The following is a 26,858-nucleotide window of genomic DNA, read 5'->3' as shown; positions in this document are numbered from 1 at the left end:
CAGGAGAAGGCGAGGCTTCGGTATAAACTGACCTTCACTCTGGGGGAGCAGCTGAGCACGGAGGTGGGCGAGGTGGACCAGTTCCCTCCTGTGGAGCAGTGGGGGAACCTATGACCTAGAGGATGCTGTCATCTCCACTTGGCAGCCAGGACAGGCTGTCCTCAGCCAGAGGGTTCTGGGTCACTCTCCATGTCCCGACTGCAGTGCTTACAGCTTTGATGTGGAACAAGGGGCCCTGGGCTTTTCTGCTAAGAGTCAAACCGCTGCTGTGAGAATCCTCCTTTGGCCCCTAAAAGGACCTGGTTTTCTCTACCTGTGTGACTTGAACTGGCCACGTACCATCAGGGTGGGGAGTGGCCCCAGCACTACAGTCCCGGGAACATGGACCCAAGGCTGGAGTCATTTTTTGCCCTTATGCTGGAACCCCCTGCCGCCACGAGAGGGGAGAGCGCGCTAAAGAGAGACGTGGGGCCTCTCACAATCCATGGGGCACTGCTTTGGAGGCCTCAGCCCCCGTCACGACGCTGCTTCCCCAGCTGGCAGGCTCTGGCTCCTACCTGCAGTGAGGTGGGCACATGAACCGGTAGGTCCCGGGCAGCAGGAAGGAGTGGTGTGCTGCCGAACCTCCAACCTTGCCGTTCATGGGCAGCGTCGTCCCGGACCAGCCACTGCATGAGAAGTTGTGTGCTTGTCCCTGGCAGCGGTGGGCTGTGTCCTGTGGACATCGCAGTAGGACATGGGACTTGGCCTATTAGAAACAGAACTTGGCCTCATGGCAGCTAAACTGGGGATAGGGAAAAAAGTGAAGAGAATCAGTGTTTCCCTTCTCCCAAAGCAGGTATTCATCCAGAAGCAGGTACCTCCTGCCATGGGAACAGGCCATCCTACTCACTACCTCTTGCTTGGCATGAAATAAACTTGTGTCCTGCCCTGCCCTTCCAAGTGTCTGAAGGGGAGTGCAACTCCTGCCACCTCTGTATGTACAGGCCCCACCCCCACTACTCCCACGGCCTGTGGTGTGGCACACCTACAGAGGGGCTAAGAGGCCTCTGTCAGGCACACCACGCTAACGTCCTTATCCACTCCCCAGAAACTCCCGGCTGTCCCCACCGCTGAGCGGCACTGTGCGCGAGATGTTGGGTCTGGGGGTGGTGACATTGGGGGCTGTGCTTGATGGAGTCACCAGACCCTATTGCCTCAACAGTGTCAGCCCCATAGCTTGTGCCAGCTGCTTGTTCCCTGGATGCAACTGGGCCAGGGACTCCAGGCAAGAAGATGCGCAGAGACTGAGGAGTGCAGCAATCATGTGCTCCGCCTCACAGGCGGAGAAGCACAGACCCTCACCCTCTGCTGGGAAGTGTGCATCCATCCTGCCAGGGTTCCCCACCATTTCACCCGGCCCCAGGCCCCCCATCTTTAGCAGGTCTCACTGCTTCACACGGACAGGTCAAAGTGGGTTGATTTCACTCATTAAGGAATCAATCTAAAAGCTTTCCACAGACTGACTGCTGCAGCCCTGGGAGGCCTGTGGGATACTAGGTAGAAATGTTCTTTATAATGGGACTTAGACATTAAAATTATTTGAGTACAACTCAAACACTACTGAGGTCACTGCTTCATGACAAACAGCTGTACTAGATATACCAACTGTGCTGCCCTTGTTTTGCTGCATGTTCAATAAAACCATTTTGCCCCTACCTAGAATCCTTCTGACAGGCACCATTCACCCCAATGGGGGAAGGTGCCAGCTAGAACTCCAAAATACAGAGACTCCTAGGCCTCCTTTTTCAGAGAAAATAGCCAGAAAGCAGGTTTCCAGATGATTCTAAGATGAAGCCTGATTTCAGGAGCACAGGTAAACCACTGAGGACTGAAGTAGTCAGTACCCTCCTGCCTATAACTTCTGGCGGTGGACTTCTCTAAGGAAACAAGGGAACGAAGTCAGTTCCATGTCACAGAACATGAAGCATTTTCTTAATTTTTCTATCTCTAATTGCCTTATATTTGCATAAGAAAACATTTATTCTTTTTAAAAAAATTATATACAAAGATACCATGTTGGAGCAGCCCTCAGAACACCTCAGGAACCTTCCAGTGAGCCTTCTTTTATAATTGCCCGAGCAAGATTGCGTGCCAGAGCAAGCCTCAGCATTTCCACTTTGGTGGTTTCTATGTCGTCGTCCTAAAAGAAAACGAGCAAGCGTGAGGCTTGGCAGGTTGCACTTGGTCTCTAAGGCTCCCGAAGGCTCTAGCTAACCCAAAGGTAGAGGCCACTTAACATCAGGACTAGCTGCCAGGAAGGCTGCGAGCTGATGATGGTATGCAAGGGACCGCTGTTACTCGTCAAGAGGAAAGATAAAGAGAGAACAGGACACTAATATCCTCTCATTTTCTCCAAAAAGAAGTCGGTGTGTCACAATGACAGGTGAAGAGACAACTAACTGGTGCATGAGTTTATAAGGAGCCAGTTTCTGGAGAGAAGCCCAGAAGGGGAACAATTTCTTTCTCTCTATGGAATCACCAACCCAGGAAATAACCTGGAGTCGCTGGACATCAGGTTCTCCACGCACTGGTCTTCCTGAGGTCAAGTCCTCCAGACACCGCATCAGCTCATAGGTTTGCTCTGCTGAGAATATCACCTGAGAGAGAGAGACTGGCTTAGCTGCGCCCAGCTATGGCCTGCACTGGCGTGGACGCGGACAGCCATAGCCTTCCTCTAGTGCCCTTTGCATCTGCAACCCAGGAAGGTCAGGCAGAGAGCCCGATTCTCATTCCCAGCCCTTCTCATCAGGGTCCTGGGCTGAATGTTGTCTGCAGAGAACTACCTCTCTACCAGTGGTTTTTCTTCTGTGGATACTGGATTTCCAGGGTGGGTGGGTCGGGGACGGGCACACAGAGAACTCTCTGGGAGAGGGTGTGTGCACAGAGCAACACTGCCGCACCCGCTCCATAGCGCACTGTCAACGACTCCGAAACACAGAAACCCACTGCACTCAGCCTGTACCTGTTTCTGTTCCAAAAGCGGCAGGGCATCGGTTAGAAGTGTCATCCAGAAAGAGCGTGGGGCAATCCGAGAAGTCATCAGAGACAGGAGGAGAGAGGCAGCATCCACAAAGCGCTTCTCGCCATATAATCTGTGGAACTCGCGGTACTTCCCTATTAGGAGAGAGTGCCAGATCACTTCTGACCCTACACAAGACTCCATGCCAGTCATTCTCCAGAACAGAGAGACTCTGCCACAGCTATCTCCAAACTCATGGAGCTGTAAGACTGAAAGACGTGGAAGGTCGTCCAAAAAGCACCACAGAGCATGCATGCATCAAAATAAAAGAATCGGAGACTGGAACAGACTGAATGAAATACCCCACAGCCACTACTTATGTATATGAAGTCATTGATTATGAAGGAAAGTCCTCCAGAGGGTGGAGTGTCCATTGAAAGAAAACAAATGACAGGAAATCACCAATTACTACAGCTAGTGGTTGCAAGTTTATGAGCATCAAAACACTGGAAGGGCCTCCCAGGTGGCACAAGGGGTTGAGTCTCAGTATTATGAAGCTACCAGCTGCCACTGCAGCAGTTCGATCCCCAGCCAGGGAGCTGACCCACACGGCACAGACCTCTCTCGTCTCGCCCACTGCTCCCATCAGCAGTGTATTTCAGTCAATCTGCCTGTTCTGCTCCCCACTGTCTGGTGAATCCGCTCACCCCAGCTATTGTATGCATAAGTAAACAAATCTTTAAGGAAAAAGTGTCACGGCTAAGCAGCACCAAGACAGGCAGAAGCACTAGAGCAGCACAACTAAATCTGTGTGCCTAGACACCAGAAGGACCTGAAGGGGGCACCCGGTATGACCCAGCGCGGGCTGTGGATGAGATGAGGGCTGCGCTGATCCTGTGACTGATAAATACTCATCCTCAGAAATACACCAAAGTATTTACAGAGAAAGGGGAACAATGCCTCCACCTTACTTTCAAGTTATTCCCCCCAAAACTTGACAGAATAAAACAAACAAGGCAAAATATAATTGGTGAATTAGGACAAAGTTTATAGTCCCTTACTCCTTATATTAATTTTGTAACTTTAAGTTTCAAATTATTGGGAAATAAAATGTTGACCCAGAATATGCCTTGTGAAGTATAGAGTGTGGGATTAACAGGAAGAAATCTAGAGAAGTACCCTCAAAAGTGCCACAACTTTCCTCTTATGCCCCAGGGTCTGGAGACAGAGGCGAGACTCACCCAGGAATGTCAGTCGATCACTGAGCATCATGGCTGGCCCCAGATTGTCAATGAGATCCAAGTCGGAAAAGCAGCCTCGCTCACAGTAATCCCTGAGGAACCTGCAAGACCGGGCCAAGGGGTCAGAACAGCAGTCCCAGGGCCCCCTCAGCCTCCAAATTGCCCAGACTGACCCTGGGAGGCCGACAGCAACTGAACCCACCTGTCAGACACCAGTGTGGCGAAGGCGGCGTCCTTGGCTCGAATGCTCCACGACAGGGCTGAGCCCAGGCGGTTGTTGCGGACAGCTTTCATGGCTAAGATCTTGCAAATGCTGCGAACTTTGCAGGAAAAAAAGAGAGCTGACCCTGTCACCCTACAAATCGCCGCATTCCCAAACCTGGCTGGGACCTATGTGGCCTGCCCACCTCCACTGAGTCTCCCATAGCCTTTCTGGCATCTCTGGGTTCATCACGTCTCCTGGCTCTGCGAGCAGGAAGACCCACCCTGGCAGCACTGGCTTTGTGAGTGGGTTTGATTTCAGGGGTGGCAAATTAATTTTTACTGCTCCCCACAGACCAGTTCATCCACAGGCTGAAAATCTTACCATCCCTGGTGTTTGAACACCATATGCCTTCTTCAGAGGTCATAAACATTCAAATGCTCCTGCGAAGAGGAACATCTTGGGGTTTTGGTCACTGAACAGGGAGGGGAGAGCAGGGGCAAACTTGGTCATCACCTTCTCTCTCCCTCTATTCTTTCTGAGCCTCTTTGGTCCTCCTGGCCCACGGAGCCAGCCCTACTAGCAGCAGCAATCCACTGGGACAGGCACGCTCAACTCTGACCTCAGCCCTGACCTCGTGGAGTAACACGTGGGCCAGGATGTATTTTTAAGTCAACATGCTCAATAGCTTAAAGGTCTGATCCTCTGCTCCTTTGATCCTCTAAAATACTTTCCTATCTTGGGTTACCTCGACACCCAGTCCAAACCTCTCTCTAGTGCCCTGACAGTGTGACTGCTGGAAAAAGGGTGTGCCAGGAGCAAGCTGACTAACCTTGCTCGGTCATCTGCCGCTGCTCACAGATTCGCAGCACCTTAAGGGCTTTCTGCTCGGTGCTCAGAGGGATCCGCTCAATGTGCAGCTCCAAGGACACTCGGCCCAGCTCTGGGCAGTAGTCAAAGTAATCCACCCCCAGCTGCCACAGGCTGCAAAGATCCAAAAAATGACTGGCATGAGGCCCAGGGCCCACTGCTGTCCAGGGACACCCGAACTAGCACCCAAAGCAGTGCCACCTCCCAGCCCCCAAAACCTTCGGTGAACCACATGGGAGCGAACACAAGCCAAGTTCCAGTGGTACCCGTACTCTAAAAAGCACCCACCGCCACTCTATACCCTTGGGGCCCTGGCACCTGTGATGAGCAAACAGTCCGGAGGCATATTCCAGCAGGAGGAACTCTCTCATGTTGGATCCAAAACTGGAATTAAACATAACGTGACACCCTGACTCCTGGCCTGCTCACTCAGGGCTCACTTCCAGGCATTAATTCACCCCATCTGCAGGAATGGACAGGGGAGGCCACAGCACACTTACTATAGGTTGTGTGACTGGAGGAGTTTACAGTGATCCAGCAGGTCTGTCAGATGGGCCACAAACCACCAGTTGCTCAGGGCAATGCTGCAGGTTCAGACACCAAAGTAAAAATGACAGTCAGAGAGAGGCCATGGTCCACATGAGTGGGATGTAAACAGGAACCCTGCATGTCCTCTGCTTAACAAGGATGGGGGCGGGTGACACTTCCGCCTCCTGGAACAGCTGCTGCTACCCCAGCTTCTAGCTGATTTATTGTCTAACAGCCAGCGAGGTGACTGTGGAGAACCCAAGAGCTAAGAAATCATGGGCTCCAGTCTGAAGCCCCTGAATGTCTCCCCAGAGAGATACGGAGCTTCCAAAGGCAGGGACCACTGAAAGAGAACCAGTAACACCGCTCAGTGCCCAAAACTAGAGTGTGCTGAAGAAGTGGCCAAGGTCTCCTACATGTCAGGCAAGTCTGAACACTGGATTCTGGATCTTCACACACATACACTAGAGAATTCTGAGAGCTGCCTCTACAGAGAACAGGCAGGCAGCCTTATTGTACCAAGATGTATGAGAAAGACTTCATTAACAGCTCTGGCATGGCCTCCACTGGAAAAAGGAGCTGTGGGTAGGCAGAATACCGTCCACGACCTGAGGAAAGAACTGAAAGCCTCAAAGAACTGTGTGCCTTGCACTGGGACCACTGCTGTCCCCTTCTCCCAAGCCTGCATCTTCTTTCTGGTGGCGCTGCAGTAACCTCTGCCATCCCTCTCGCTTGCCTCCTTCAGCAGGGCTTGAAGGCTGTGGACCTTCTGGAAATGAGCAATTAGAGTCTCCAGATACCCTGCAGGCAAGGTTACAGGCAGGGCCAAAATCCTGGCAAGAATACTCTAGATTAGACAAAAATTTAACTAGCCCATATCTTAGTTCTCCTTCTAGTTCTAAATTTTTTGGTGGACTCTAAAGACACCAGGAATCTGCCATTTCGCCTAGCTCCCAGTGAAGTGCATCCCAGCTCCGTTTCCTTTCGCCCAACAGCAAAGAACTGGCCTTTAGAGAAAGTCAGCATGATGGGGGATTAGGGGTAGGAAATGAGCCTTGGAAGCTTCTCAACTGCTCCTCTCAGCTTTGGGGATAACAGGCAAACACGTGGTTTTAGGCTCTGCTTCAGGACCCCATCTTTCCTGTCTGCTAGCATTGACATGGAACTAAACAGGTACCCATTTAGACATCCCCCTTCTAGGGCCTGCATAAAGGGTCCCTCATTCTCCTTTTGCAAGGTGACATCAGACTCAAAGCCACAAAGCTCCCCTGTACCTCCAGCCCACGCACCCAACCCAGAAGACAGATGTTCCTCTCGCCCCGGGGTACCAAGCTGGGGTCTGACTGGTACTGTCATGAGAAACCAAGTGCTTGCAAGGCCCCAAATTCAATCCTTTGTCATCCAGGAGGGTACATATTTAAACCTTCGCTACTTGCTGAAAATACTTCAGGTGCTTTTCCAGTTCTTGGGATCTAGTTTTGGGAGTTGCTCTTTTAACATCTCTTTCAGGATGGAATAGAAAGTAGCCTACTTGGGGCCTCCCTGGTGGCTCAAGGGGTTAAGTCGCTGCACTATGAAGCTGTCTGCAGCCACCGCAGCATGAGTTCAATCCCCAGCTGGCTATAGCGCAGCAGACCCCTCCTGTCTCTCCTGCTGCTCCCCTCAGCACTGTATTTCAGCTGATCCGCCTGCTCTGCTCCCTCTCACCCCCGTACCTCTGGCCTGTACCCCAATTCTTGTATGCATAAATAAATAAATCTTAAAAAAAAAAATGCTGTCTCTTAAGATGGATTCCAAAAATAAGCTTACAGGCTTTCTCTGGATATTAAATAGCAACATCATCCCCTGCTGTGTTATTTTAAACAAATACCCCTGGAAATGGAAATTGTTATAAATATGGTAGCCTTCAAGTCTCATGAAGGTCCCCAGGCTCATCCAGAGAGAATCCTTGATCTAACTTCATTTAGGTAGGGAGGGAGCAAGTCTTCAGGAAGAAGGTTAAACACTAGAAGAAGGAAGAGGACATTCTAGAAAAGGATGGTGGAGGTGGATGACAACACTATGAATGTGCTCAATGCTATGGAACTGCATGCCTGGAGAGTGTTAGAATGGAGGCAGCAGAGGGGCCCTACCTGCACTCCTTGATCACCTGGTGGATGTCAAACTCGAAGGCTGCCATCAAGATGTTGTCCAGGGGTTCTGGACTGCTCTCCCCTCCCAGAAACAGGTCAAGGCTGGACTGTGGAAAGGTGATGACCCACTCAATTCCCAGATGAAAGCAGAGATTCAAGGGGACAGGCAGAGATGCTATGTAGGGAACCCTGTAGAAGGGTGATGGTGTCCTTCAAAGAAGGCCAAGAACAGCCCCTTCATGTTCTACAGGGAGGTTCACCTCAAAAAGTGACCCCACAGGGAGCCCTAGGATTCCTACTCCCTACCCCCACTACTCAGAGCTTAGACTCACCTGAGCATACAAGTGCAGGTCAATGGGTTTTACTGTGGGATGAGAGTAGAGGAGTCGGGTCACTAGGAAATGATACCAGTTACTAAGAAGCTCCTTGTGCTCCAACAAAGCAGCTTCGTCTCCCAGCATGATCTGAGAAGAGAGACGTCCCTCAGCTACAGCAGTATTTCTCTTTAACTCTCTTGATCTCAACTGGCACACTAGTCTAGAAGTTCTCTCCTTCCTGGCAGAGCCAGTGGATGGCGCTGTCAAGGACTGGGTTCCTGCTGTTGCTGTGCCAGTTGCCATTCCCAACCCACCCCTGTGAATGCCAGCTTATACCCAGACAAGATCTGTTTTACAGACCTTGCAGAGAGACTCCAGGTGTGGGTTGGAGGCAAATGTGCCGTCTTGAAGGTGCCGCTCACACTCCTCGTGCCAGTGCTGCCACTTCAGCTCCAGCTCTGTTAGTGTCTGAGTGTTACCAGGCTAAAGGGAGAGATTGGTAGTGAGCCCCCAACGCTACACAAACCCCTCAAGCTTAATGAACTATCCTGCTGCCCATGATCCCACAGAGCAAAGCTGCGCCCACATACACTGAGAACGGGCATGGTCCTCATCAGATCCCCCAGGATCCGGCACATGCCTGCAGAGGTGGGGCTGGCGTCGGCTTCTTTGGAGAGCATCTGCCGGGCCTCGTCCAGCCGGCCCTGCAGGACCAACACAGTCACCTGGAAGGACACCCAAGAATATCAGCATTTATTGGGGGCTCAGAGGCCAGGCCCCTCTGTCCACACTTTAGCTTCCTAGCCCTAGGGAGTCATGACAGTTTCTTCCCACCAGGGATAACCCAGCACATTCCATCTCTTGGTGTTATCACTGTATTATGCTTTTCAAATCATACACCGTAACCCATTACAGGTTATAACCAACTTTTAAGATATAAATAAAATGTAACAAGAAAATATCAGAATCCATCAAATAATGGTTAATGAAAATGTATACTAAAGAAAATATATGTACATCTATACAGATATTCAGCATAAAGTTGATTCTCATTATTCACAGATTCAGTGTTCATAAATTTGCCAACTTGCTAAAACTTGTAACCCCAAAGTCAACAACTGAGGTGCTTTCACCATCACAGATTCGCAAACACCTATAGAGCAGCGAAAAAATTAGTCACTTGATGTGCATGTGCTCAGCTGAGGCTACAGACATGGCTCCACCTTCTACTATCAGCTCTCACACTAAACAAGACCTTTTTCAAGATCCTTTTAGTGCCCAGATTCTTTGCATCTTTGTGCTTTTTGCTGGGTTCCCAAACAGTACTGAAGCGCTGGCCAGTGGTCCAAAGGACTACCATGTGCTGTGCAGAGAAAACCCACATTGTATCAGCTTCCCTCAGGCACGCACAATAGTGCCGCTGGCTTTGAGCACAACTGAACCCACTGTGTATGTTAACTGAGGTGCCTCTAAGCAGAAATACACATAAGCCAGGGCTATGTATAGAGGAGTTAACAAAAACACTGTGACCAGAGGCTGGAAATTTCTCTGCATTTCTCCGACAAGTGATGGGTTCCACACCCACTAATTCAGTGTTCCAGGTGACTCTGCAGACTATAATCACCATGATTAATGAGAAGCAACAATACATACACGCTAGTATTTACATAAAATATGCAAGGTAAAATTTCTCACTCTAAGTCACGCTCAAAAAAAAGCCACAATATATAGGCTGACAAGTCCCCAGTTGTCCTCTCCAGCCTGGACATCCTCCTCTGAGTACCTGACTTGTATGTCCTATGCCCAGTCAATGTCTCCACTTGGATCACAAAGGCATCTTAAAGGTAACATGTCTAAATGTCATACCTAGTCTCTGCCTATTCCTTACAGACCCCACATCCCATCCAAGAGCAAATCCCATCACCCGTGGCTTTCAACTACATCTAGACTCCAGGAGTATCTTACCATCTCCTCACCACAGCTCCCACCCCTCTCCAAGTCTCCACCGGCTCTACCTGGTGTAGCACCACAGTCTCCATACTGGCCTCTGCTTCCATCACACTCTTCTCAGCAGAGCAGCCAGAGAGCCTTTGAAGACAAGTAAGATCGGAGTGCACTCTGGTTCAACTCTCCAAAGCTGCCTCACCCCATCTGCGTTACTGTGGCCATCAACAACTCCATTTGTGTTCATGCCTTTACCCGACTACAGAGCGCAACAGCTCTAAGGTGTAGATGATCACCACCCCCACTGTACAAACAAGGGAACTAAGTAACTAAGGCTGTTAAGTAACTCATTCACAATCTCACAGCAAATAAGAGGCGCTGGACTGCTAACCAATCAGCCGTACTCCTACCACTCCCTATACTGCCTCCCTATACTGCCTTGTAAAAGTTCAAGTGCTCATGATAGCCCAGTAGGCTCTTCCTGGCCTGGTCCTTCTCTCTCTACCCCACTCCCCATCTCTCTCCCTCCTGCCGCTTCTGGTTCACTGGCCTCTTTGCTGCTCCTTCACTTCGCTGCCTCGAGGACCCAGCATTTACAGGTCCTGCTGTCTGCTCTGCCTCCTCCCTCTATCTACACAGTTCCCCACTCCTCCAGGTCTGCACTCACTAAGTGTGGCCTTCCCTGACTCTCCCCACCTGACTCTCCCCCTTCCCCCCTTGCACGTCACTGTTAGACACACTACACATTTTACTCATTTACTTCTTGTCTCCCCCTCCAGGATATGAGCTTGACAGGGGCAGAATCCCTGCTGACTCTGGGTAGGACTGTCTCCTCAGTGCCTCGTAAACAGCAGCACTCAGTAAACAGTCAGTGAACAAATCAAGACTCACACCTGGAGCCAGCAATTCCAGAGCGAAGGTTCTCCTCATACACACTGCCTGGCACCAGAAAGTCCAGGAATAGCCTCAAATAGTTGGTAACAACTCTACCTAAATTCCAGATCTGGTAAGTCTTCACTATTCAGCTCAACTAGCAACAACCTCCCTGCTCCCTTTCGACTGAAGCAGAGCAGGTGGAAGCGAGTGGGACAGCATTCTTCTCAGGAGCACAGAACACACGTACATGCACATCGCACACCTTACCTCCCAAAATAATGATCCAAAACAACTTTGGGATTATCTTGTTTCTGATAGCTTTATAGTTTTGTTGCTTACACACTATACATTCATCCATGTAAGGGTGTTATTCAAGCGTTTTATTAAGTTCACACGGTTGTGCACCATCACCACAGTGCAGTTTTAGAACATGTCTATCTCCTCAGAAAAACCTCACTCCCAGCCAATCCACAAGAAATCAAGATCCACAAAGAAATCAAATTTCCCTTTTCACTAGAAATTCTACCTCAGCATTACTTTTTGTACAATGTTAACTTAGTTCTAAGTACTCCCATGGAGCAAGAAAGAAAAGTTCTAAGAGCATCTCCATAATCACAAACTCAAAGACCCAGGCTAAAAGCTGCAGCTGCAGTAGGTAACCCCTAGGCCCACCTGGAGCACTGGGCTGAAGCAGGAGGCAGGGAGGACCAGCCTAGAAAAACATTCTTACCAAGTTCCAGAAGCGCTCATGTTTGCTTGGATTCTCACTGCCCAGAACGTCTGCCAGCAAACTGTCCACTTCACACACGTGTAGCCGGACCCAGTCAAGGAGGTGAAGGAGGAGAGGGCCAGCTAGGAGGAGAGACTTGTCATACACAGAAACCGGGGCATCTGCAGCAAATCTCGCTTTCCCACAGTGCAGACAGAATACATGGCAGGTGAGTGGAATGTTATCCCTCGCAAGTGGGCACACATGTAGTCCTGGATAAAAGACTAGGCAGCAAAATGACCGACAAGCAATCTGCCCATGCCAGGTAGTTCCAGATCTCACTGAATCCTGGGAAGGGTGAACCTAAGACTCAGACCTCACCACCTCCCACCACCCTAAATTCTTCCCTACTGTGCAGTACTCAATGGCCACGTAAGAAATGGTCACTTGAGGGTTGGCACTGAGGTGCCAGGCACACAATGATGATAAAAACATAGTAACAGCCTTCAAAGTCCACTGAGGTAGGCACATAAGCAATTTTAATTTCAAGCTGCACAGTGTTGTGTTTTTGTGAGAACATGAAGAAAATGCTATTACTACTCAAGAGATTATTAACATTCATTTATAGATAACACATAAATCATTAAGAGTGCAAAAAATCCTATACCACATCCAAAGAGAGATTCTAAAGCTAGGATAATGTCTTGACAGTAATTTATCAAAAGCAACAGAATAGTTCTGCATGGACAGTTACCGAGGACTCCCCTAACCTCCATCATTAGTAATAGACTCTCAAACTGAGCTTCCCTCCCACCACCTAGTTCCTCCTCACATCCCTAAAACTTTCTTTTTTCCTTTTTTTAAATAACAGGCCTTTGCTGGCTCACTTCTATAGCTAGAAGTCTGACATCAAGGTGTCGGTGGGGTGACTCAGAACCTGGTCCATGCCTCTTCCCTACAATTTTAGACTTGGCCATTCCATGCTATGAATATTAAGCATACTATTTTAACATCTGTTTTCTCAGTATTTTTCAGGGGTTACATGCCTAATATCCTAGGTTTCTGGAAGGCATTCTGTCTCAATTCTTTTCACAGCGTCTGACAGAATCAGTTCCTGGACCCAGTTCCCACCATGGATGTGTATGGATGCTTCCCCCACACCAGCAGGCAGCTCCCAGGAAACAGCAGGGTGTTTAGGATTCCCTTCAATTCTGACACCATCTACCTTACCTGGGTGTAGCATCAGGTCCCACAGATTAAGGGCTCAGTCTCCTTGACGCTCTCCACTGTACAAGCCAGTTGCAAACTCAGCCTGTTACCTATGCCAGAGCGGCAGCCTCACAGTCTCTCCCTCCCAGGTTCAATTACCAAAGTGGCTCACAAAACTAAGAAAAACCACTTTACTTGCTAAATCAATAGTTTACCACAAGGGGTATTTTTCAGGAACAGCCAGTGGGAAGAAACACATAGGGCAATGTATGGGGAAACGGTGTGGCACTTTCATGCCCTCTCAGGTGTACGACTTACCCCAAATCTCCGTATGTTCATCAACTAGAAGTTCTCCAAATCCCATCTTTGTGGGTTTTTATGGAGGCACAAGTGATTAAACATTAGCCACTAGTGACTGGACTCAATCTCCACTCTCCCCCACTCCCAGGAGGTTATAGGAGGACTGAAAGTTCCAATCCTCCAATCACCTGGATGGGTCTCCAGCTAACCAGTTCCCATCACTAGGGATTCCAAAAGTCACCTAACTCACGTAACAAGGACAGTGTATACCAAATCTATATGAGAAGTATGTCTTGGTCAAATGAATGCTTCTCATGTATGTGGCACACTAACAAAATAGAAGGCTTCCTTGGGTGTTATGTAATGCTTTCTGATAAATATGTCGATAAAAAGCACTGAAAAAAATACTCATCGATACACAGAAGGCAAGGAAAGAAGGCAAGGGATACCTCTGATATTGTGATAGAGGATGCCAAGCTCACCTGGGGCTACTTCAATAAAAAGAATTTCACAGAGGTTCCAAATGAGCTCCATTGCTGACAAAATGCAGACCTAAGGAAAAAATGGAGACCAAGTTATAACTGGAAACATTCCTAAGATATGCTCTTAGATAAGGGGACAAAGTAAGCTTGATTCATACCATGGTGACCCATTAACTTGAGTTTCCAAGTGTAGCTAAGGCAGGATTTCCACCAAAACAGCCGGGTAACGAATTTTAGGGGTGGGGAGTAGGCTAACCTTTGTTTTCATGGTATGGTTTTAGTACAGTGTACATTAGAAAAATAAAACTAGCTCATCACACCCGAGTATTATAGCTTAGGAAGACAATAAAATGATTTTTTTTTTAAAGATTTATTTATTTATTTATTTATTTATACAAGCACTGGATACAGTCAGAAGCACGGGAGGGTGAGAGAATTCACCAGAGCCAGAGAGGGGAGCAGAGCAGGCAGAAGGACCGAAGTACACTGCTGAGGGGAGAAGCGGGCGGCAGGAGAGGTCTGCGCGCCATGTGGGACCCTCCTCCGGTGGCCGGGGAGCAGCCGGGGATCGAACCAGCACTGCAGAGGCTGCGGGCAGCTTCAGAACCCAGCACTCAACCACTGCGCCACCGGGAGGCCTAAAAAGGAAGATTTTAATAAAAATATTCAGCAAACGGGCCTCCCTGGTGGCGCAGGCGGTTAAGCGCAATGCTGTGAAGCTGTCCGCAGCCTCTGCAGTGCCAGTTCTATCCCTGCCGACCGCAGAGCAACCCACGTGACGCAGACCTCTCCTGTCTCGCCCACTGCTCCCCTCAGCAGTGTATTTCGGTCATTCTGCCTGCTCTGCTCCCCACTCTGTCTATGGTGAATCCTCTCACCCTCCCGTACTTCTGGCCTATACCCCAGTTCTTGTATAAACATAAATAAATCTCGGGGCCTCCCCGGGTGGTGCAGCGGTTGAGCGCTGGGCTGTGAGGCTGCCCGCAGCCTCTGCAGCGCCGATTTGTTCCCCGGCTGCTGGCAAGGGTCCCACAAAAACAAATAAAATTAAAAAATAAAAATAAAAATAAATCTTAAAAAAATTCAGTAAATTTTGTAAGAAATACAAATACAGCCTAAAATGCAAAATTGGTGTTCAAAGGACTGAAATTTAGGAAGCAGTCTATTAAAAGGAAAACTCAATACAAAATCAAAAAATAGATCAGGTCTAGATCCTACCCTCAGAAATAAGCAGTCGCCCTCTGCACTGCTTATTATTTTGAGTTGCACAAACACAAAATACCTATTCAAAAGGGAAAATCAAGGCTTTGCAGATTTCAGAGAAAGTGCATCATTCCCTATTTGCTATTGAATTTGAAAAATATCGAGTTAAAAAAAAAAAGGAAAATATCAAGAGTATCAAAAAGAGCATCTTTTTTTTTGAAGATTTATTTATTTATGCATGCAAGAACTGGGGTACAGGCCAGAGGTGCGGGGGTTAGAGGATTCACCAGAGAAAGAGTGGAGAGCAGCACAGGCAGACCGACTGAAATACACTGCCGAGGGGAGCAGCGGGGAGACAGGAGAGGTCTATGTGGTAGCTCCCTGGCCAGCCGGGGAACAAACTCACGCTGCAGAGGCTACAGATAGGTTCACAGTGCAGTGCTTAATCCTTTGAGCCACCAGGGACACCCAAAAAAAGAGAATTCTTTTAAGTCATCTTCTAGCTCCAACTTAAGTATAACAACTTGCAATAACAACTCATTATGAATCCTATCACCTTCGCGTGCATCTGACCTGTGCCCCAGTTCTTGTATAAATAAATAAATCTTAAAAAAAAAAAAAAGCTAGATTTGGGCCTCCCTGGTGGCGCAAGGGGTTAAGATGCAACCTATGAAGCTACCCGCAGCCACTGCAGCATGAGTTCCATCCCTGGCCAGGGAGCTACCCACATGGCGCAGCAGACCTCTCCTGACTCGCCTGCTGCTTTCCTCAGAAGAGTGTTTCAGTCAATCTGCCTGTTCTGTTCCCCACTGTCTCTGATGAATCCTCTCAACCCCCCATAACTCTGGCCTGTACCCCAGTTCTTCTACACATAAGTAAATAAATCTTAAAAAAAAAAAATGCTAGATTCATGAGTGCAGCTTACAAGACTCAGCAGAGATTCCAGTTCAGCTCTCTCAGGTGATACAGGTTTTTAGGATTTGTACTTTCCACAAGAACTGAAAATCCATACAAGTAGGTATCAAGCACTAGTGTTCCAAGAACCAGAATTTGAAGGGGGTACCAGGAAGTTAAGTATAGGACATCTTTAACACCCTAAGCAGCTGCCTTTGGGGCCTCCCCGGTGGCGCAGCGGTTGAGCGCTGGGTTGCGAAGCTGCCCGCAGCCTCTGCAGTGCCAGTTCGATCCCAGGCTGCTCCCTGGCCACCGGAGGAGGGTCCCACATGGCGCACAGACCTCTCCTGCCGCCCGCTTCTCCCCTCAGCAGTGTACTTTGGTCCTTCTGCCTGCTCTGCTCCCCACTCTGGCTCTGGTGAATTCTCTCACCCTCCCGCGCTTCTGACTGTACCCAGTGCTTGTATAAATAAATAAATAAATAAATCTCAAAAAAAAAAAAAAAAAAGAAGCTGCCTTTGATCTGCAAAGAGGAGACTTCAGCATCAACAATAATTGCAAAACCACCCCAGGCAGGTGCAAAGGAAACAGAAGGACATAATGGTGCCAACACAATAATGGGGCCACCCCCCACAGCGCCACCCACGCTTTACCTGGCTGCTGAACTGGTGGCCAGTGGGTGGATCTTTAGCAGCAACTGACAAAACAAAACATTTTAAGTGAGAGATAGAACTTTCAGTCTTGGGCCCTGGTGGCACAGCAGTTGAGCGCTGGGTTGCGAAGCTGCCCGCAGCCTCTGCAGCACCGGTTCAATCCCCGGCTGCCGGGCAAGGGTCCCACATGGCGCACAGTCCTCTCCTGCCACCTGCTGCTCCCCTCAGCAGTGTACTTCGTCAGTCTGCCTGTTCTGCTCTCCGCTCTGGCTCTGGCGAATTCTCTCACCCTCCCGAGCTTCTACTATACCCCAGTGCTTGTATAAATAAATAAATAAATCTTTAAAAAAAAAAAAAAAAAAAAAAACTTTCAGTCTTATTGTTGGAGCTTCATATACCAGATTCTGGGGTTTGTGCCTTTCTTCTAATGACCATTTATTTTCACTATAGATTTTTTTAAAAAAAATCCTTCATATTCTTCTGCTGTAGATGAATGATTCTCAAACCAAGGCTCTCAAGTTATAAGCAGCACCATGAACTGCAGCACAGCAGGACTGGACACACCACATTGTACCAGACTCTACCCAGCACCTAGAAGTCCCTGTTCTCATGGCTTTGTTGACTTTAAGACACCCAAGCCAAAGAATCAGAAGCGTGATTTTCAAAGATCCTTAATTTGACTCATTAGTCTCATACTTGTTCCCTTAAAAAGTTTTAACTTGAAAAACTACATTCGGGAGGGCCTCCCCTGGTGGCGCAGGCGGTTGAGCGCCATGCTGTGAAGCTGTCCGCAGCCTCTGCAATGCCGGTTCAAGACCCACATGGCACGGTTGACCTCTCCTGTCACGCACACTGCTCCCCTCAGCAGTGTATTTTGTCATTCTGCCTGTTCTGTTCCCCACGGTCTCTGGTGAATCCTGTACCCCGCTTCTTGTATAAAATAAATAAACCTTTAAATAAAAACTACATTCAGGGGGCCTCCCTGGTGGCGCAAGGGGTTAAGCACAGCACTATAAAGCAATCCATAGCCTCTGCAGCACCAGTTCGATCCCCAGCCAGCCAGGGAGCAATCCACATGGCAAGGCAGACCTCTCCTGTCTCACCCGCTGCTCCCCTCAGCAGTGTATTTCAGTCAGTCTGCCTGTTCTGCTCCCCACTCTGTCTGTGGTGAATCCTCTCACCCTCCCGTGCCTCTGGCCTGTACCCCAGCTCTTGTATAAAAATAAATAAATCTTTAAAAAAAAAAAATACTACATTCAGGGGCCTCCCTGGTGGTGCAAGAGGTTAAGCATCAGCACTATGAACCTAATGGCAGCCACTGCCCATGAGTTAGATCCCTGGCCAGGGATGTGACCCACATGGAACAGCAGACCTCTCCTGACTTGCCTGCTGTTCCCCTCAACAGTGTATTTCAGTCAATCCACCTGTTCTATTCCCCAGTCTGTCTCTGGAGAATCCTCTCACCACCCTGTACCTCTGGCCTGTACCCCAGTTCTTGTATGCATAAATAAATCTTCAAAAAAAAAAAAAAGGGGCCTCCCCGGTGGCGCAGCGGTTGAGCGCTGGGTTGCGAAGCTGCCAGCAGCCTCTGCAGCGCCGGTTCGATCCCCAGCTGCTCCCTGGCCACCGGAGGAGGGTCCCGCATGGCGCGCAGACCTCTCCTGCCGCCCACTGCTCCCCTCAGCAGTGTACTTCGGTCCTTCTGCCTGCTCTGCTCCCCGCTCTGGCTCTGGTGAATTCTCTCACCCTCGCGCGCTTCTGACTGTACCCAGTGCATGTATAAACAAAACAAACAAATGAATAAATAAATAAATAAATAAATAAAGCATGCCTCTATTAAAAAAAAAAAATTAAAAAAAAAAAAAAAAAGGAAAAGAAAAACCACATTCAAAATGACTGCCAAAAATTTAAGGTTTACATAAGGTGAGAAAGTAAGCACTCTGGACAGGAATGTCAGCCAGAATTTATTTTATAGCCAAAGAAATACTTCAAACCCACCACATCACACAAAATTCCTTACTTGCAACCTGGTGCATTTCTTCCATACACGCTCTTATGACAGATCGGTAGTTTTTACTCACGCGAACCAATCTACAAAAAATTAAATGACATACAAGATGAGTCTGAAACATCTTGCAGTAATAAAAAGGTAATTCTTAAAACAAGAGAGATTTACTGAAATACACTGCTGAGAGGAGAAGCCAGGAGACAGGAGAGGTCTGCCGCGCCATGTAGGTCATCTCCCTAGCTGGGAATCGATCTCATGCCACAGTGGTCTGCGTGCCATGTGGGACCCTCGCCGGTGGCCAGGGATTGAACTGGCGCTGCAGGGGCTGCAGGCAGCTTTGCAGCTCAGCACTCAACCGCTGCAACACCAGGGGAGACCCCCTACCTCAAATTTTTTATTCAAAGATCTGATTTGGGGTTGAGAAATCTGCCTTTAACAGATACCTGATATTAATCATTTATTTAATGACCACACTTTTTTTTTTTTTTTTTTTTTATAGAGGCATGTTTTTTTTCTTTATTTGTTTTGTTTGCTTGTTTGTTTGTTTTGTTTATACATGCACTGGGTACAGTCAGAAGTGCGGGAGGGTGAGAGAATTCACCAGAGCCAGAGCGGGGAGCAGAGCAGGCAGAAGGACCGAAGTACACTGCTGAGGGGAGCAGCGGGCGGCAGGAGAGGTCTGCGCGCCATGTGGGACCCTCCTCCGGTGGCCGGGGAGCAGCCGGGGATCGAACCGGCGCTGCAGAGGCCGCGGGCAGCTTCGCAACCCAGCGCTCTACCGCTGCGCCACCGGGGAGGCCCTAATGACCACACTTTTAACTATCCTAGTCTATAAACAGTACAATAGTGTTCTGGTCTACAGCCAAAAAATGCCTTGTGATTAATTCTTTAAAGATAAAATCAGGCAGCAGACCTCTCCTGTCTCGCCCGCTGCTCCCCTCAGCAGTGTATTTCAGTCTGCCTGTTCTGTTCCCCACTCTGTCTATGGTGAATTTTCTCACCCTCCCCCGCATCTGGCCTGTACCCTGGTTCTTGTATGCATGAATAAATAAATCTTTTAAAAAAAAGATAAAATCGGGCCTCCCCGGTGGCGCAGCGGTTGAGCGCTGGGTTGCGAAGCTGCCCGCGGCCTCTGCGGCGCCGGTTCGATCCCCGGCTGCTCCCCAGCCACCGGAGGAGGGTCCCACATGGTGCGCAGACCTCTCCTGCCGCCCGCTGCTCCCCTCAGCAGTGTGCTTCGGTCCTTCTGCCTGCTCTGCTCCCCGCTCTGGCTCTGGTGAATTCTCTCACCCTCCCGAGCTTCTGACTGTACCCAGTGCATGTATAAACAAAAACAAACAAACAAATAAATAAATTAAAAAAAAAAAAAAAAAAAGATAAAATCAAACTAGGGGGCCTCCCAGGTAGCGCAAGGGTATTAAGCGTCAGCACTATGAAGCTATCTACAGCTACTGTAGCACGAGTTCGATACCTGGCCAGGGAGCTACCCACATGGTGCAGCAGACCTCTCCTGTCTCTCCCGGTGCTACCGTCAGCAGTGTATTTCAGTCAGTCCACCTGTTCTGTTCCTCACTCTGTCTCTGGTGAACCCTCTACCCCCGCCCCCTCTGGCCTACATCCCAGCTCTTGTATGCATAAATAAATCTTTTTAAAAAGAAAACAAAGAGGGCCTCCCCAGTGTCACAGTGCATTGAGCTGGGACACAGCCTCCACAGCGCCGGTTTGATTCCCGGCCGGCCGAGGAGAATCCCACACGGCCCGGCAAACCTCTCCTGTCTCACCCGCTGCTCCCCTCAGCAGTGCCTTCGGTCCATCTACCTGTTCTGCTCTCCACTCTGTCTCTGGTGAATCTTCTCACCCTCCTGTGCCTCTGGCCTGTACCCCCGCTCTTGTATAAATAAAAATAAATCTTTAAAAAAAAAAAAAAAATGAAACTCGTTTCTTTATTAACTTAAAATCTTCCAACAGTGGAGCCTCATTGAATGACTCTCAGATGCTTATTTGGCCTACATTTTTCTCCTAGGAAAGCAAATAAAGTAGGAATATAAATGAAGTTTATCAAGTCAACAAATCAATTAACAGTCACCGGTACATTCCCTGTGAGACATTTCCTCCTTGATCACTGACTATCCAGTCCAGAAGCCACACACTAGAACCAGCATCCCTTATTTCTCCAGGTGACTCATTCACCATACAGAAGGACAAGGATACATTTCATCTGGTTTTTCATAAATTAGTTGCATTCTTCAACACCTATCAGCAGCCTACTTACTGAGCTTTTCTGGATTTTCCAGTCAATTCTTCTTCAATTCTTTGGAGGCCCACAAAGATTCCATGGGATTCGTTGAAGAGTTTTCTCAATATCTGAGAGTAAACATCTACATTCTTCCAGATAATATAGATAAAGGGGCAGCCAAGCACAGACTCTGATTTTTCTGAAACAAAATAAGAAAAAAAATTAAAATTAACATCATCACAAATACAAGAAATCTCATAAATTTCTCGTGTATCTAACTACAAAAGCTTCAGCCTCCTTGCTACTGATTACTTTGTTTAAAAAGTGACTTGAGGGGCTCCGCAATGGCTAGTGGGTTGAGCACCGTGCTGTGAAGCTGTCTGCAGCCTCTGCAGCGCAGGTTCAATTCCCAGCTGGCCAGGGAGAAACCCACATGGCACAGCAGATCTCTCCTGCCTCACCCCACTGCTCCCCTCAGCAGGGTCTTTAGTCCATCTGCCTGTTCTGCTCCCCACTCTGTCTCTGGTGTATTCTCTCACCCTCCCGCACTTCTGACCTGTACCTCAGTTCTTGTATAAATAAATAAATCTTTAAAAAAACAAAAGTGACCTGACGGACCTCCCCTGGTGGCGCAGGCAGTTGAGCACTGCGCTGTGAAGCTGTCCACAGCCTCTGCAGCATGGGTTTCATCCCAGCCAGCCGGTGAGAATTCCACATGGTGCAGAAGACCTCTCCTGTCTCGCCTGCTGCTCCCCTCAGCAATGTATTTCAGTCAGTCTACCTTTTGTGTTCCCCGCTGTCTCTGGTGAATCCTCTCACCCTCCCGCACATCTGGCCTGTATCCCGGTTCTTGTGTGCATGAATAAATCTTTAAAAAAATAAAATTAAATAAAAAGTGACTTGAAGGGGCCTCCCTGGTGGCCTATGGGTTAAGTCTCAGCGCTATCACCATGATGGCCTGAGTTCGATCCCCAGTTAGATGGATAAGCCCCATATAGCACAGCAGATCTCGCCTGTCTTGCCTGCTGCTCCCCTTAGCAGTATATTTCAGTGAATCTGCCTGTTCTGCTGCCATTCTGTCTCTGAATCCTCTCAATCCCTTCATCTCTGGCCTATATCCCAGTTCTTCTATGCAAAAAAAATTTAAGTAAAATTATAAAATAAAAAATGACTTGGGGGGTCTCCCCAGTGGCTCAGTGGTTGAGAGCTGGGCTGCGAAGCTGCCCACAGCCTCTGCAGGATCGGTTCAATCCCCAGCCACCAGCGAGTGTCCCACATGGCAGGGAAGACCTCTCCTGTCTCGCCCGCTGCTCCCCTCAGCAGTGTATTTCATCAGTCTGTTGTTCTGTTCCCCGCTGTCTCTGGTGAATCCTCTCACCCTCCCGCGCATATGGTCTATACCCTAGTTCTTGTATAAAATAAATAAATATAAAAAAAGAAAAAGAAAGAAAGAAAAAAAGAAAAGAAAATTATTTCAACATTTCCTGTGACTTCTCTCTTAAAAAAGAGAAAGTGGGGCTACCCAGGTGGCACAGGCAGTTGAGCACCACACTGTGGATCTGTCCGCAGCCTCTGCAGCGCGGGTTCTATCCCAGCTGGCCGGCGAGAGTCCCACATGGAATGGCAGACCTCTCCTGTCTCGCCTGCTGTTCCCCTCAGCAGTGTGTTTTGTCAGTCTGCCTGTTCTGTTCCCCGCTCTGTCTCTGATGAGTCCTCTCACCCTCCCACACATCTGGCCTGTACCCCGGTTCTTGTATAAATAAATAAATCTTAAAAAAAAAAGAGAACGTAAAATCAAATATCAAGATTTCAGTTGTATCATGCTAACTAGAGGGAACCTAAGAAAATGAAAGATTCATGTTCAGTATCTGACAGAGCTTAGAGGCAAAAAGCAAGGACAAGTCATTTCACTCGCCAGCTCATCTCTGCTGTGATCAGCAGTTTACAGAATTAAGTCACGTTCACAAAGAGAAGGGCTAGGTAGATCTGCAGATTCACAATAAGGGAATTTAATCACTTCGGAAAGAAGAGGAAGAAATGAAAATTTTAAACATTAAAAAAAAGATTTTACCACTAGAAAGATTTGATTCTCCCTGCCCACCAAGATTCAACATGTCAGGACCCATAAATCAATGAAAATCTTAAGCAGCTAAAATTTAAAAAACTGAAAATGGTGTAAGTTCAACTACGTCATGTCTCAACTAATCAAATCTAAGAGAAAAAAGGAAAAAAAAAGTGCTACAATGAATAATATCGAAGGGAAAAAACCTACCTTTTTTGTTGAAGGAGGTCTCACACACCAGCATCTCCCCTGGGCTCCAGTCAAAACACATTTGTTTCTTCTTAGAATTCACTCCAGGTATCAACTAAGTAAAAAATAAGGCACATAAACTGTTATTCCTACTAAAGGCTTTGCCATCAACTGACTTGCAAGTATGATCATAGAAAGTTGTGGCCACAGGGGCCTCTCTGGCAGCGCAACAGGTTAAATGTAGCACTGTGAAGCTGTCCGCAATCTCTGAGATGCGGGTTTGATTCCCGGCCGGCCAAGGAGATACCCACATAGCGCCGCAGACCTCTCCTGTCATGCCCACTGCTTCCCTCAGCAGTGTATTTCGGTCGTCTGCCTGTTCTGCTCCCCACTGTATCTCTGGTGAATCCTCTCAACCCCCCTACCTCTGGCCTGTACCCCAGCTCTTGTATAAAAATAAGTATCTTAAAAAGAAAAAAAAGAAGAAAGGGCTAACGCAGTCATTCAACTAAGCAATGTTATTGAGCCATTTTCTGTGCTAGGCTCCAAGAATACAATGTCTAATATAGTCTCTGCCCTCAAAAAGCTAGTATTCTGGGCCTCCATGGTGGCGCAAGGGGTTAAGCACTGCACTATGAAGCTATCCGCAGCCTCTGCAGCACGAGTACGATCCCTGGCCAGTGAGCAACCCATATGGCACAGCAGACCTCTCCTGTCTCGCCCACTGCTCCCCTCAGCAGTGTATTTCAGTAGATCTGCCTGTTCAGTTCCCCACTCTGTCTCTGGTGAATCCTCTCACCCCCCCCCCCACACCTTTGGCCTGTACCCCAGTTCTTGTATGCATAAGTAAATAATCTTTTAAAAAAACAAATCTCTTAAAAAAAAAAAAAAAAAGCTAGTATTCTACTAAAGACCAATAAACAAAAAGCAAGTAAGGAAAGTTGAGAGGTACACACAATACAAAACTGTTTTACTCAACTCTTAAAGGATGCGTAGGCCAGAAAAGGGGAGAGTATTACACCTGACGGTGCTGGAGCAAATGGGTATCCAAAAGCAAGAAATGAAACTCATACCATGGACAAAAATTCACTAAAAAAATCAGTCACAGGGCCTCCCCTGGTGGCACAGCGGTTGAGCGCTGGGCTGCGAAGCTGCCCGCAGCCTCTGCAGCGCCGGTTTGATCCCTGGCCACCGGCGAGGGTCACACAGGGCGCGCAGACCTCTCCTGCTGTGCCTGCTGCTCCCCTCAGCAGTGTGATTCATCAGTCTGCCTGTTCTGTTCCCCACTCTGGCTCTGGTGAATTCTCTCACCCTCCCGCGCTTCTGACTGTACCCAATGCTTGCATAAATAAATAAATATATATATATATTTATCTTTAAAAAAAAATCAGTCACAGTCAGTCACTGCCATTCTATACCCACTTGGAACTGAGCAAAATCTATACAACTCGAAGAGCATAGTAAAAATCCACTTCTAGGTATTTATCTGGAAACAAAACAAACAAAAAGGCAACAGAAACTAATATTTCTTAGAGTTCTTGAAGCAAAAGGATACCCTGTGGTCTGGAAAATCTACTCAACATCATTCTCTCTACTTTCAACCTACACTTAAACAACCCTGACTCTGCTAGTTACTAACTGGCCTCCCAAGCCTTGATACCAGGAAACAGCTGCATGAAAGAGCAGATACAACTGCTAGAAAAGGCAGTGGTATATTCAGGATTATTCCTCAGTCTCTTAGTATGACATTAAACCAAAAGCCAGATTAATGCTCAAATACACACATGACAGTGTTCGACCTTGCAGCACTGAGGTTCACACACTCAACTATGGCATTGGCTCTAGATAATGTCCCTCTGTGCCCAGCAAGGTCAACCAGTTTCCCATCTGGTCACCCACAAAGAGCTGGGTTATCACAAGCCACTGCCACTGGGAGTAAAAATCAGTGTAGATCATCTTCATCCTATTTGTAAACGCATGGTTCCTTATGGCTCAGGATCAAAATAGTGCCTCTCCCGGGCAGGGTCCTGGGAAAGTTCCAATTCAAAGATTTTGACATTGTTGAAGAAAAAAAGGCAAGAGGAAAGAGGACAGGTAGATTGAAAAAACTCCAATGATTCTTGTATTCCATTTTTTTCCCAAAAATTCTACACATAGTCCTTAATATATTCTTAATATTTAAGTTTCCTACTCTACAGTGGTAAACAGAACAACAACTCACTTTATTTGCTACTTAAGACTTCGTGACTTTTCTTAACTTTAAAATTACCCTTCTTTTCAATTTTTGCTTTTGTCAGATACTGCTTTGCATTTTGATGGCTTTAACCGAAAACTGCAGGCCAGGCACCTCCGCTTTCTAAAAAGCAAACACAGGGCCTCCCCGGTGGCGCAGTGGTTGAGCGCTGGGCTGCGAAGCTGCCTGCAGCCTCTGCAGTGCTGGTTCGATACCCGGCACCCGGTGAGGGTCCCACATGGCGCGCAGACCTCTCCTGCCGCCCGCTGCTCCCCTCAGCAGTGTACCTCGGTCCTTCTGCCTGTTCTGCTCCCTGCTCTGGCTCTGGTGAATTCTCTCACCCTCCCGCGCTTCTGACTGTACCCAGTGCTTGTATAAATAAATAAATAAATAAATAAATAAATAAATAAATCTTAAAAAAAAATAAAATAAAATAAAAAGCAAACACAAGGTCAGGCAACCTGCTCCTCAGTGGGATTTACTGATTTATACAACAGCCTGTAAGGAGCAGACAGAAATATGTGACCTGTGGGGAAGCCTTTCCTGAGCGACTGCTGGGGCTGGCATTAAAAAAAAAAAAAAAGAACACTGATCAAGCCTAAGAGAGATTATTCCAGGCAGCGAGAACAGCAAACACCTCGCATTTAAAAGGCACGTATCGGGCCTCCCAGGTGGCGCAGCGGTTGAGCGCTGGGTTGCGAAGCTGCCCGCGGCCTCTGCGGCGCCGGTTCGATCCCCGGCTGCTCCCTGGGTCCCACATGGCGCGCAGACCTCTCCTGCCGCCCGCTGCTCCCCTCAGCAGTGTACTTCCGTCCTTCTGCCTGCTCTGCTCCCCGCTCTGGCTCTGGTGAATTCTCTCACCCTCCCACACTTCTGACTGTACCCAGTGCATGTGTGAACAAAAACGAACAGACAAATAAATGAATGAATGGATAAAAAAAAACATGCCTCTATAAAAAAAAAAAAAAAAAAAAAAAAAAAAAAAAGGCACGTATCTCTTCACACGTATGTGTAAACATTACAGACCATGCAGGCTTAACGTGCTCCTGAGGATTCAAGCAGAACTGAAAGCAAACGGGGCAACAAAAAAGAACGAAAAAACACGTTTAGTAAACCTCGGGCCAGCGTGGGCAAGAAACCAAGTGAAGTTCGTCTCCAGTAAAAAAGCCCCAAAGTCTCTGCTGCCTCGAGGCCGCTCGTCAGCGCATGAGCCCAAGAATAGAAAAGAGGGGAGTCGGCGGTCGCGGAGCACAGGGAGAGACCGCGGAGTGGAGCCCCCGGGCCGGCTATCCTGAAGTAACAAAGCGGCGGAGACCTAGCGACCCCCGCCAGGGCTCGCGTCAGTGGGCACTCGGGACGGTGGCGCCTGGGCTGAGGGAAGGGCACAAGCCTGCGTTGACGAAGCAGACTCCGCGAGGGCAAGCAAGGCTATTGGGGCCCCTTACAGTGACCGTCGGCTCGCCATCGAGCTCCTCCATGGCGCCGCGCCTCAGCCGCTCAGACGCCTCACGGACGCCTCACGGACGCCCACGCTCCCGCCTTGGGCCTCCCGCTCAGAGCCGGCCGTGA

At 48.4% G+C, this 26,858-nt stretch overlaps 2 protein-coding genes across 3 annotated transcripts in view; one reads left to right on the top strand and one right to left on the bottom strand.

Moving 5' to 3' along the window:
- Nucleotides 1–2,854, top strand: part of GGA3 (golgi associated, gamma adaptin ear containing, ARF binding protein 3) — an 11,806-nt gene extending 8,952 nt beyond the window's left edge. The window contains 1 exon segment of the mRNA XM_054688648.1: nucleotides 4–2,854. Coding sequence (XP_054544623.1) covers nucleotides 4–114 — 111 coding nt within the window. The 3' untranslated portion in view covers nucleotides 115–2,854.
- Nucleotides 2,003–26,858, bottom strand: NUP85 (nucleoporin 85). Of its 2 annotated transcripts, none has more exons than XM_054688646.1 (19): nucleotides 26,735–26,858; nucleotides 23,078–23,171; nucleotides 20,842–21,004; nucleotides 18,582–18,652; nucleotides 16,562–16,605; nucleotides 13,812–13,881; nucleotides 11,842–11,963; nucleotides 8,882–9,016; nucleotides 8,652–8,774; nucleotides 8,307–8,438; nucleotides 7,975–8,081; nucleotides 5,815–5,898; nucleotides 5,633–5,698; nucleotides 5,277–5,428; nucleotides 4,445–4,562; nucleotides 4,243–4,343; nucleotides 3,005–3,156; nucleotides 2,526–2,639; nucleotides 2,003–2,182 (listed from the first exon to the last, which is right to left on the bottom strand). In XM_054688646.1, the coding sequence occupies exons 1-19, from the start codon at nucleotides 26,765–26,767 to the stop codon at nucleotides 2,081–2,083; spliced, it is 1,983 nt and encodes a 660-aa protein (XP_054544621.1). In that variant the 5' UTR covers nucleotides 26,768–26,858; the 3' UTR covers nucleotides 2,003–2,080. The 2 variants fall into 2 exon arrangements, with proteins under 2 accessions (XP_054544621.1, XP_037350271.1); XM_037494374.2 differs by having other exon boundaries at nucleotides 2,538–2,639.

The sequence above is a fragment of the Talpa occidentalis genome, unplaced genomic scaffold, assembly GCF_014898055.3.
Source record: "Talpa occidentalis isolate TD23 unplaced genomic scaffold, MPIMG_talOcc4v2.1 talOcc4.7, whole genome shotgun sequence".
NCBI classification, from domain to species: Eukaryota; Metazoa; Chordata; class Mammalia; order Eulipotyphla; family Talpidae; genus Talpa; species Talpa occidentalis.
Note: the sequence above shows the minus strand (reverse complement) of the source record. Positions and strands in the feature narration are given on the sequence as shown.